Raw genomic sequence first — 13,198 nt, 5'->3', positions numbered from 1 at the left:
AGTATGAGAAAATCTGAAAAGCCACACATTCTCCATATCCGTTGTAGAGAGAGCCAGTGTGGTCTAGTGGTCTGAGCATTGGATTATGACCCTGGAGAGAAAGGTCTGAATCCTCACTTGGCCATGGAAACCCATCAGGGATCTTGGGCAAGCCACACTCTCTCAACTTATGAAGAAGGCAACATGAAACCCCCTCTGAGGAAATTTGCCAAAAACTAAAACCAAAACAAAACCCTGTGATAGATTCGCTTAGGGACTCTATAAGACAGACAGCAACAATAGTAGTAGCCAAATTATTTCTGTCAAATATCTGTCCAAACTTTTGGAGAAGGAAACTTCATACAGCAGTCACATCACTCAGGGTAACTTCTTTCATCCCTTTACTGTTTTTGTAATGAGGAAGACACTTCTATCCCAAATCTGCATTCATGCAGCTGAAAAGCATAGTTCTTATTTTATCCCCAGCAGCTATAGGGAACAATTCCCCTTTCTGTAACCTGTCAAATCTACCCCCAACACATCTGATCCTTCTTTGAGGCTACACATATCAAGCTCCAATCCTTGTGCATGGGATTAGACTTCATCATTCCCAAAGGTCTCCTTTGAATCCTTTCCCACTTGTCAGCCTCCTTCATGAAATGTAGTACTCAGTGAGCACAATGACATCTTTGTAGAACAGCAGACCAGGGGATACCTTGAAGAACCACAGAGCTCTGAAACAATCCTGATTAGGACAATCTGCACTGCCCAGAATGACAATATCATAATAATAATAATAATAATAATAATAATAATAATAATAGTAATAAATTTTATTTGTATACCGCTTTTCCAAAGATCATGCTCCTAAGGTGCTTGCCTATGCCAGGAAAAATATCTTCCCTCATTTGAACGGATTTATTTGTAGTGTACATTGGCAATGAGATACATGTACTTATAAACAAAAGATGATGCCTACCAAAATGCTATCCAGTTAAAAAAGATTTTACATAAAATATAAAAGATTTATATCTATATGTATCTATATCTATATCTTTATCTATCTCACACTGGCAAGCATGCAAATACACAAAATATAAAAATATATTATATACATATGAAAATGTATTTTAAAACCTCGTAAAAATGCAAAACATGAACTATTTCAGTATTGAACACTGCCTTCAATCACAGCAATACAGATATGAGAGCTTAGAATGTTGGGCTTATAAACCACAGGAAGGAAACAAACAACAGTGACCACTTCTGTCCAATGACTAATTAAGCAGAAAACAGAAAATATTTTAAATTGGATATGTGAACTGGTGGTCATCTTTTGTTTGGTAACTCAGTAGTAATGATAAAAAGTGTTCTGTCATCAACGAGTAACTTTGAAAAATACCCTAAGATGCAGCACTCTATTCCTGTGGGAACTGCTCACTCCCCACAATTCAGTAAACCGGCTTTCTGTATTCAAACAGCAAAACGTGGTTTCATTAACTGGAGAAATTAATGATAAGACATCTGCAGACAGAACTGCCATCATCCACAAACACAAGCATAGAATAAGCAATGCTCTGCCCTATACTTTTGCTGGCTTTACCTTGATTTGTTTATGAACTGAAAACACTCCTATATCCAGCTTCATTTGTCTAACCCCCATGCACACTTTTGTTTTTGTCTCTTACTTTCTTTTCCCAGGAGAGTGCCCTGGAAAAATCCTCCTCCACACCTCTGTGCATTCTTTAATTAGTCAGTCACCTCTCTTTGAACCAACAGTAACTCTGTGAACCAACACTATAACTCCCATCACTCTCATTTCTATTACTTATATACAACTCTAATATAACATTTCAAAAATAGGAACAGTTATCACACTGCTTTAGCCAAACTAATACAACAGCAAAACATTCCATAGCAGACGCTGCCATATACTGACAACACTTCTGTTTCTCAGGCCCCTCTGGATGATACACCAAATGCTTCTGTAATACGCCACTTCTGGTCGCTCTGTTAGATATCCTCATCTCCAACCTCTACTTCATAAGATTCTAGTTAGAAGGAAACAGAAGGAAAGGCACAGCACAATAGTAGGCACTCCTCCACTAGGGCACTATTCCCACAATGACCAATTTCCAAAAAGCTTGGAAGATTATACTTTCAAAACTAGTTACTGTCACAAGGCTTCCAATAGTTACCATTACAGTTAGAATTTGAAGCAGTTCTGTTATTTGTTACTCAAAAGTAACTAACATCCTTACTTTTTAATTACTTTAAAGAAAAACCTCAGAAGATAACAAGCTAGCGGTACAAAACATTACCAAGAAGTGCAGCCACACAACCCTGTAATTATAAAGTAACTGACAACAGTTACAGTTGCACCACTAAATGAGTGACATTGTCCTTCACTATGCTACATTATGCTACATTAAGAGAGCGAGCATGGTATAGTGGTTTGAGCATTAAACTACAACCCTGGAGACCAGGGTTTGAATTCCCACTAAGCCATGGAAATCTACTGGGTGACCTTGGGCAAGTCAAACTCTCTTAGTCATAGAGAAAAAGAAGGCAGACCCTCCCAATGGAACAAATCTTGCCAAGAAAACCTTGTGATAGGTTCGCCTTACAGCTGCCATAAGTCAGAAATGACTTGAAGCCACAGAACAACAATAAGCTACATTTATGATGCATGTCGTTGTGCTTTAGTTATTGCAAACTAAGACTTCTTCTTTGTAACTCATTGCATCCAATCTCTGTGGAAATGCTCCAAATAACATATATAGCATTGGTAGCATAATGCTGATATTTGCTGGAATTCAAACTCAGCAAAATCCTCAAGGTCTAGTAAATTCCTCACTTGCCTTAAAGACAATTTCAATGTCCAAAAGGTGGAAGAAGCAACAAGGGGATCAGCTATTTTAGATATGATTCTAATCAACAGGGATGACCTGGTTAATGGAGTGCAAGTGGTGGGATCATTAGGTGAAAGTGACCATGTTCTCCTGGAGTTTGTTATACAGTGGAAAGGAGAAGCCAGGCATAGTCAGACATGCCTTCTAGACTTTAGGAAAGCTGATTTCAGTAAACTTAGAGAAATACTGAGAGTGATCCCATTGTCAGGAATACTAAAAGATAAAGGAGTTCAGGATGGATGGGACTTTCTCAAAAGGGAGATACTGAAGGCACAATTTCAAACAGTTCCAGTGAGAAAGAAAAACGGGAGGTGTCTCAAGAAACCAGGATGTATAACTAAGGAACTTTCAACTGAGCTAAGTTTTAAATGGAACATGTATAAGAAATGGAAAAAAGGGGAAATCACCAAAGAAGAATTCAGACACATAGCTAGCCTGTGTAGGAGTAAAATGAGAAAAGCTAAACACAGAATGAACTCAGGCTTGCTAGTGGTTAAGAACAATAAAAAGGGCTTTTTTGGATATGTCCGCAGCAAAAGGAAGAAGAAGGAAATGGTAAGGCCACTGCGTGGAGAAGATGGCAAAATGCTAACAGGGGACAGAAAAAAGGCAGAATTACTCAACACCTTCTTTGCCTCAGTCTTCTCAGAAAAGGCAAAGGGTGCTCAACCTGAGGAAAATGGAGCAGAGGACAGAATGGGGGAATTTCAGCACAGAATAAGTAAAGAGATAGTAGAAGAATACCTTGTTAATCTAAATGAATTTAAGTTTCCAGGACCAGATGAACTACATCCAAGGGTACTAAAAAAACTGGCAAATGTAATATCGGAGCCATTGACAATCATATTTGAAAACTCCTGGAAAACAGGAGAAATCCCAGCAGACTGGAGGAGGGCAAACAATTGTCCCCATCTTCAAAAAGGGGAAGAAAGAGGATCCCAACAATTATCGTCCAGTTTAGTCTGACATCAATACCAGGAAAGATTCTGGAGCAGATCATTAAACAGAGAGTCTGTGAACATCTAGAAAGCAATGCCATAACCACAAAAAGTCAACATGGGTTTCAGAAAAACAAGTTATGCCAGACAAATCTGATCTCTTTTTTTTATAAAATTACTAGCTTGGTAGATGAAGGGAATTCTGTGAATAAAGTATATCTTGATTTCAGTAAGGCCTTTGACAATGGTTCCCCATGTCATTCTTGCAAACAAGCTAGTGAAATTTGGGCTAGACAACGTAACTGTTACATATATTTGTAATTGGTTGACTGGCCGAACCCAAAGGTTGCTGAACAATGGCTCCTTTTCATCCTGGAGAGAAGTGACCAGTGGGGTCCCACAGGGCTCTGTCCTGGGCCCAGTGTTATTCAACATCTTTATCAATGACTTGGATGACAGAATTGGGGGTATACTTATCAAATCTGCAGATGACACCAAATTAGGAGTACCTAATACCCCTGAGGACAAGATCAAACTTCAGAATGACCGTAATATATTAGAAAGCTGGACCAAAGCTAACAAAATAAATTTCAACATGGAGAAATGTAAGGTACTGCACTTAGGGCGGAAAAATGAAATGCACGGATATAGGATGGGTAACACCTGGCTGAACGAAGCTACATGTGAAAGGGATCTGGGAGTCCAAGTAGACCACAAGTTGAACATTAGTCAACAGTGCGATGCAGCAGCTAAAAAGGCCAATGCCATTTTAGGTTGCATCAATAAAAGTATAGTGTCTAGATCAAGGGAAGAAATAGTGCCACTGTATTCTTCTTTGGTCAGGCCCCACCTGGAATATTATGTCCAGTTCTGGGCACCACAATTCAAAAAGGGACGTGAGAAACTGGAGCGTATCCAAAGGAGGGCGACTAAAGTGGTGAAGGGTCTGGAAACCATGCCCTATGAGGAACGACTCAGGGAGCTGGGGATGTTTAGCCTGGAGAAGAGAAGATTAAGAGGTGATATGATAGCCCTGTTTAAATATTTGAAGGGATGTCATATTGAGGAGGGAGCAAGCTTGTTTTTTGCTGCTCCAGAGACTAGAACATGGAACAATGGATACAAGCTCCAGGAAAAGAGATTCCACCTCAACATTAGGAGGAACTTCCTGACAGTAAGGGCTGTTTGACAGTGGAAAACACTCCTTCGGAGTGTGGTCTAGTCTCCTTCCTTGGAAGTCTTTAAAAAGAAGCTGGAAGGCCATCTGTCGGGGATGCTTTGATTGTGATTTCCTGCATGGCAGGGGGTTGGACTGGATGGCCCTTGCGGTCTCTTCCAACTCTACGATTCTATGATTCTATGAATGCCTGCATGTCTAAATGATGGCAGGATCAGCCACAACCTTTTCACTGCCCAGGAGCTGAAGTTACAGTCTTCCTTGTACCATCCAAAGAAGTGTAGTACACAACATTGTCCCTGAAACATCCAGATCTAAGATGGCCCCATACCCGAATAACTACTTAAGAAAAATCTTGGTGGGGGGGGGGGGAAGCATATTCATTGTTGTCTGGGAAATATGCTGTCATCCTACCATTTAAATAAGCATTGCAAAACTTGCTTCATTAAAACAGAGTGAGAGAAGCATCTGCTATCATAAATAATACACACATTCCCAAGAATGACGTGTCTAGTCTATTACACTCGGTGTTACTGTAAGGCCATAGCAGAGTTACAGAGGCATTGCTCAATTAACCTCCAATGTGAATGACTTCCAAGTCCTAGCTTCGAAAGTGGATAGCTATGTTTTCATGGCATCCCATTTTCACTCTCAAAGCTTTCCCTCGGAAGTCCTAATTATATGTGGTGTTATTCATATCTGTAGTCCCTGCTTACCCCTCCATAAAAATGAATGGCAGATGTAGTGGACTAAATACTAGGGATACATCTACATTGCAGAGGTATCTGCCATGGCTCAATGAGATGGCATTCTGGGATAGGTATTGTAAGATATGCAGCTTTCCCTGTCAGAGTGCTCTTGTGCCAGAACAAGCTACAAATCCCTGGATTCCATAGGATGGGGCCATGACAGTTAAAGTGGTGACAAACTGCATTAATTCTGCAGTGTGACAGCAGCCTAGATTAAGGTACTTTTAATCCTAGTATTTATTGTGATTCCAGAAGCAATTTAGCTTTTTGAATCTGTCATCCAAAATGAGAAGAAAATCAGCTGGTGCCATTGCAAATAGGAAGTGTGGGGGCTGCTGTCAGCTGGGGCTGCTGTGGAGAGCAACAGATTTAAACAAGGGTGGGAGCCTCTAACCTTCCACATGTTGCTCAACTATAACTCCCATGATGCCTCACCATCACTGTGGCTGATAGGACCTGGAGTTCCAACATCATCTGAAGTGCCATAGAATTCCTAGTTCTAAATTAAGAACTATTCCTCACTCATGGCACGTTCTCTATATGACTCACATTCCTAGCTGCTTGTTTTAAAAACAGCCATTATCTAGTCTGGCCCTTAATTACTAACCAGTGCCTTGTAGGTGAACAAGCTGGTAACTGCCACTGAATAGGTAATAATGTTGTTACAGCTGTATTTCATGCAGGAAATGAATTAAACTGAATTCTGCCATGTGAGGTTGTTGAGTGATTTATGCTGTTAGGGAAGATATCTTGTGTTCTGCTGGTCAAAGAAATCAAACATAACAGTTCTTTCTTCCATGTAATTTCAAGGAACCTGAGAAGTATATTTTCCTTGTATCTGGAAAAAGCTGGACCCAAGGAGATGCTTTCATATGTGATTGGCCTAACATATGGCAACACATATGGGACTTTGTAAAGTTCATGTACAGTGAACAAATAGGCAGGATAAGTAATTTGGTGCACTAAAGGAGTGCTGTGATGTCTCTGGCTCAATTTTGTGCCCTCCACTGATCTGCCGCCACCTACATTTTTTTTTCATTGCAAAAAGTAGAACTGAGATTCTGGAAGCCTCTGATTCTCCTTTAAAGCAAGGGCCCCCTGCCCTGCTTTTGGCCAATAAGCTTTTTAAAAAGGAACCCAGAAATAGACTTCTGGCTGCTTTTGGTTTCAGGGGGTGAAATAATTCCGGGGGCCTTTTGGTTTCTGGCAGGCAAAGGACTGGCCCCCAGACCTACTGAGCTTGCCAACCTGATATAAAGTCTGGTAATTTTAGGAATTAAATTTCATATAGACATGCTTTCAAACTGGGATAGATGTAAGGCTTGCCCAATGTGGCACCTTTCAATTACTACACTACACTACAATTACCTTTTGCTATTGATAAAATATTAAGATAACAATAAAGCAGATGAAAAAAACCAAGACACTGGGGAGGAGTTAGGCAACTGGAGGCATTACAGAAATTGCTGGAGTGCAATGCCTATCAGTCCAAGCCAGCCTAAGTAATGAAGTGGGATGATGGCAACAACACTGTCAACAATATTTCAGAGCTGGTTCATTCACCACTAGTTAGTCAAAGGATCTGTCTTTATGGATATTCATGACTCACATCTTAAGGATGATGATCTCATTCTTGGCTGCCTTTCGCACTTTGCGCCCATCTCTTTTCAGAAACTTCTTGCACGTATAGAGCTTGCCAGTTGTTTTCTCCTTGGCACGGAATATCTCACAGAACTCCTCTCTAGGGGAAAGAAGAGCCACTTTCACATTTAAGCCCAATGTCTGGAGCAGTCCAAGTAGAGACATATCACCTAGCCTCCATGAGAAACCCACCCTCCCAAGAGAAATGACGGCATGAGTTTCTGTCAGGGTTGGTGAACTCTTTCAGGGTCGAGGAACTCTGACCTTCTAGATGTCTTGGACCTTATCTCCCATAATCTCTCACTACTGACTATTTTGCCAACAGTTTCTGGGAGCAGAAGTCAAAAACATTTGGCAGGACAAAGGTTCCTGACCTTTGATTTACCTCCAGCAGTTTCATTCTATGTTCAAGTACAACAAACCAAGAGGTCCCACCATTATGAGAATATTCTTGGAGCACACATGAAGGGGTAAGGAGGGAGAAAAAGAGAGAAGAAACTGCCCATGTCAAACAATACATTTCTATGGGGCCCATAGCAAACAGGTTTGACTAAAGAGTTGATACTTTCCTCTCCTCATTTTGTTTCAGCTGAATTTCAATGGAAAAAACTATTAATACCCAAATATCTTCTCCCTGTGAAAGGTGGCTATGAGAAATATATACACAAGGTAGGTCTGCTTTAGGGCAGGCAAAAAGAGTGATTTAGGAGTCAGGAAGTCCCTCTATGAAATCTCAGCTTGAAATCTCATAAACTCACTATGGAAACAGACACACTCTGTTCAGCACATACAGTGCAGGAGTGGAATCACAGTCTGTAGGCTTGCTCCCAACATGTGCATGTAAAAATACATGTCTATCATGTGCCTACATGTGTATCAATTTGTTCAATTTGATTGGAGAGAATAAAAAAAATACAGACTCCAACTGTATCTATGAACCAACATGCAAAGACACCCTAGAGATGTGAAGAGAAACATACACATATTGGAAGCGGAAGGCATTAGTTTCATATATTTCGCATAGATAACTACAATAGTCTGCATGTCACTGGAGCAAACTCTTTTTCCCACTTGTTGATCTGAAACTGGCCTACTCTTACAGTAGTGAATGCCAAATACTATTACCTCTGTGTGTATAAAGCTGCATAATACAGAAGACATGGACAAGCCACTGAAAGCAACTGCCTCTCCTCATATTATACAGTTAGACCTACTTATGATGTAGTCTTACAGTGCTGTGATTTTTCCCATACCCTCTAACAACAACTAAAGATGTGGGACAGCCTCCTTTGCTGTGATATGAGAGGGTCTCTCCCCTGATAAAATCTGAAGAAAAGCCAGAACACTTACGTTTTGATGACCTGCCCCAGGTCATATCTGTCAGTCACCTCAGATGGCTGGTTATAATCCTTCTTATCTCCCAGGGTAACACATCCAAACGGCATTGCCAAGACTGGTACTGCAAAATTAAGAATGAAACATCTTTGGGAGCAACATCTTTGGAATACAGATAGTTTCCAATACAAGGGACACAGGAAGACCTAGTCAATACCACATCACTGAGCAGGGTAGAACTGAAGACAGATGAGTACAAGGTGCTGTGAGAAACCATTATGTAGTTCACTCTCATTATCACCAAGTCCGTGGTGGAATGACAAGTAATGCATCATCACCTGAAAAGGTCAGAACAAGGAACTACAGCCTCTCTGCCCCAGTTCACACACCTTAGAGATACTTTCAGCTGACACACCGGCAACAATTCATTTCACACTCTAAAGCATGTTACATTCCATTTCTGACTATGTTAGGGCCAGAACATATGTGGTGTGAAAGGAATCTGAGAAGAGGATTCCCCATTAAAAATTAAACTAAAAATTAAGTTAAAAGCTGTTGCTGTCCCCCCCAGTTTGGATCACAACTGTTGGAGGGGAATGTTGTTTAACCCTTTTGTTTGCATCATCATTCATTTTCATTAATATCCAAGTTCCACCACAAAAGCTGCTATCTGCCTCATAGCTGGCAGACAGACATGCAGCCATCTGAACAGTATGTGAAAGTTTTTCTTGGTGGGATGAACAGCAACTTCAGAAGAGAAAGGATTTCTAATGATAAAATGAAATAGGGGGAAAATGCTGTAGTGGTGGCTGCCAACCTGGATGGCTTTAAAAGAGGACTGGGCAAATTTAAATTGGACAGAGCTTCTTGTAGTTACATCATGATACCTGTATATTATTTCCAGTACCAAAGGCAGTATGTGCCTCAGTACCAGTTGCTTGGAAACACGGCTAGGAAGCTGTTGGGTGTATGTCCTGTTACTTTCTTGAAATACAAGCTCTGCTAGGAAACAAATTGGTCACTAATGTGTGTATATTTGAGCATGCCACTTATTGAGATTGCCAAAGGAGAGTAGCTTTTGGTATATGGGGAGATTCCTCCAGATGTGATGAGAAAACAAGATTCACATATTTGCCCTTTGGTCTGTAAGTGAAATCCCTTAATGTACTATTAGCAGACCATACTTCATTCAACACCGTGACACGTCACTGGCTTTTTCTTTGTCATTTACTTCCTAATGCAATTTGGAACTAGATACAAACTGAGGGACGGAGGAAAAATGACAGGTGCTTATCATTCAAACTCAAATCAACAAATCAGAACTCTGCATGGTTCCTTGTATATTTTCCTGTGGTCATTAAAATTATCCCCGCTCCAAAAGACTCCAAATTGTCATTCATTTTCTAGAACTATATGTCAAATTTGGGGGGCATATGGCTGTTTTAAATTTAAGACATTTTGATAGTTCCACAAAATCTGTGTTAAGCATCTTCATACTCACCTGAGCACTATTTTGCACAAGATTTCCAAAACACACCCCACTGGCTCACAGAAAGCTGACCCTTTAACCCAAGACTGGGCACCCTGACGGCTATAATTCTTCATGGGTGATCTGTCAGGGACCACATGCCAGCAATTGGAAGGGCTTAAACCCATGCTGGATGTCCTACAGCCAAATGTAGATGAGCCCCCTTCCTTCTCATTGCCCCTCTGCTCCATTTCATCCACAGTGGGCTGCTGGGAAATGGAGAGATCATGTTTGCAATCTGAACTGGGCATGTGTGGAGGATTTTTGGAATTAGTCCATAGGCTATAGGTTGTCCACCATTTATTTAATCCATTTCAAAATGAACAGAAATCAAGATCCAGACAAAAAAACAACAACAAATTGGATAAAATGTATATAACAGGGGAAAACAAATGTTGGAAGTGTTCTGACAATGTGGGATCCTTCTATCGCACTGGGTGTATGTGCCCAGCGGTGAAAAAATATTGGCAAGAAATCCAGTGTGATGACTAGGTTCACTGGTAAAGAGCTCCCACTACAACCAGAACTATATCTGTTGAACATGACACATGGTATAGAAGAAAACGTCGGCAGGTTACAGACAGCTGAAAAGCAGTGGCCTGCACCCGCCCCTTTCCCAGCCAGATTAGGGCCTCAGTGGCCAGAGCGGCAGCTGCTGAGGCCCCGATCCGCTGCTTTCCAGGCTGTGGGGAAGCGGCAAAAGGTCCCTTCCTCGCAGCCTGGAAAGGGGTGTCCTTGGGGCTTCAAGCCCCAAGGACACCCCACGGCGGCGGGGAGGAGGAGAAAGGGGCCGCTTGGCCCCTTTCTCCTCTGCGTCGCTGGGCGCAGCCGTCTGAAGGCTGCGCCCAGCGACGCAAACGGCAAAAGGAGCTCCGTTTCGGAGCTCCTTTTGCGGCTGGTGAAGGGGCGCACTATGCTCCCTGGTGCGGCGTGATGACGTCACGTCCGCACCACCCTGTATAGAGGTGGCGCAGTCATGATGTCGTAATGGCGGCGGCCGTGTGGAACGGCCACTGCCATTTTGTGCACGCTCCACACGTGCTAGAGTTGCGGGCGTCCGGAAAGGATGCCCCTTTCTAACCCTAGTACGTGCGGAGCGCGCACTTTTAGGCCCGTTTGTAACGGGCCTTTGAAAGACAAAGTTGGCGGATAACTCTATATATGAGCACAGCTGAAAGAAGCTTGTATGCAAAAAAGTAGAAAAGTAAAGATCCGCCCACAAGTAAAGAATGGTTAATTAAATTAGTCAATATGATACATATGGACAGCCTCACTTATTGGCTCAAAGATGAATGCACAGAGAAAGTAGATATAGATTGAAAACCAGTTTTGCTATTTTGGAAGGAAAAATGGTCAAGCTTAAGAGACATTCTTTGAAGAAAGGTCAACATGTAGAGAAAGTTAAAGAGAATGCATTATAAAGAATTTTATAATACTCCATACATACTTAGGTGATAGTGAGAGAGAAGCCAATAAAATAGAGTAAGAACAAAGGGGAAGTCATTAAAATAAAAAGGACAATGAGATAATGGGTAAAACATTTGGAAGATCATAAAGGCTTACAGAAGTACTGACATGATTAGATGGGAAGTTGATATAAGCAAATCCTAACAGTTATAATACACAGAGATATGTTGAATCAATGTTTGCTTGTTAATTATTTTGGTATGTGATTTGATCTATGTTAATACAAATTATATTCAAAAAATTTTCAAAATATTGTCCTTATGATAGAAATAAAGAGGTTACAGAAACCTGAGAAACAATTACTAGATAAACATCCAGAGGATTGTCTGTATAACATCCTATTCATAGGAGTAGTGTCAGTCATTGCTCAAAAGAGTTCTAAAAGCAGAAAGGCCTCTTTGCTTTCTTTTGAACTCAACTTTTGATGTAATTGGCCAAAAGCCAGAAAAATACTGAAGTGAGAAACGATATGACAGACTCATCTGCCTGACCCTCTATATCTATTAGGGTTGATCTGACAAACTAAATTGGCTCTGCTCCATTAAGCAAATGTTATTTGACCTGCCTAATAGATGAACCTTCTTCTCAGAAACACTGCAGGTATAGATTTAAGAGTACTTCTACATGGAGAAGGTGTTTTTCACTTATCAAAGGGCTGGCTTTTTTTTTTTTTTGACACCATAAATCTCATTTTGCATCAAGCAATATTTGGGATCCAGGAATGAAAGTGCAACATTTGTTACATTTTCCTTCCTAGAAGTGCACTTACCTTACAGTACTGCTGAGAACATTTGCACTAGCTCATATACAACGAATTGCAAGAAGCACATGATCCCTTCTGCTCACACTCTTTTAAATAATCAAGACTCAGCTGAACTTAAGTATGCTAGTACTCAGGATAGGCAAGACTTAAGCAGACAGAGAAGGGAAGCCTGCTGCTGGCTGCATTATTCCACCATTTTTATGTCATATGTATAGTTCTTTTACACTTCTCCTGCTTCCAGCAGCCCTGCATAAAAAATATTTCTTAAACACATACATCTCATTCTGCAGCAAACAATGTTTTGTACCCAGGAGTGAAGGTGAAACATTTGTCAAGTTTTTCTTCCTCCCTACCAATGATTGTGGGAGGGCAAACTATTTGGTTGAAGCCAAGGCAGTTTGGAAATACAGTATGAATGAATGAAGTAATAAATAATAAATGTGAACACACCTGGGCCAGGGTTGGGCTGACTTGTGGCATCCCCTGGAAAGCCCAGGGGGTGCACCCCTTCCCAGGATAGCAATGTCTACCGAGAATAGGATGTGATGGCCTCGCTGGCAAACCACGAGATCATGACTCACCTTCTGGTTGACAATGCTTTATCCGTGATTGGATAAGCCCATGTTGATTCGGCTGAGACAGTGTACACATCTTGCTCCCCTTTGCTAATTAGAAATCTCCTGAGTACACATTGGTCCCTGATTCCGCA

General features: G+C 41.1%; 1 protein-coding gene across 1 annotated transcript in view; it reads right to left on the bottom strand.

Moving 5' to 3' along the window:
• Positions 1 to 13,198, bottom strand: part of CAMKV (CaM kinase like vesicle associated) — a 101,291-nt gene that overhangs the window by 18,965 nt on the left and 69,128 nt on the right. Inside the window, exons 2-3 of the mRNA XM_042449674.1 lie at positions 8,747 to 8,855; positions 7,365 to 7,496 (exon numbers count right to left, since the gene is read on the bottom strand). Coding sequence (XP_042305608.1) covers positions 7,365 to 7,496; positions 8,747 to 8,841 — 227 coding nt within the window. The 5' untranslated portion in view covers positions 8,842 to 8,855. The remainder of the gene's footprint in view (positions 1 to 7,364; positions 7,497 to 8,746; positions 8,856 to 13,198) is intronic.

The sequence above is a fragment of the Sceloporus undulatus genome, chromosome 2 (genome assembly GCF_019175285.1).
Source record: "Sceloporus undulatus isolate JIND9_A2432 ecotype Alabama chromosome 2, SceUnd_v1.1, whole genome shotgun sequence".
NCBI lineage: Eukaryota > Metazoa > Chordata > Lepidosauria > Squamata > Phrynosomatidae > Sceloporus > Sceloporus undulatus.
The sequence above is the reverse complement of the archived record's forward strand: the minus strand, read 5'-3'. Positions and strand labels throughout refer to the sequence as shown.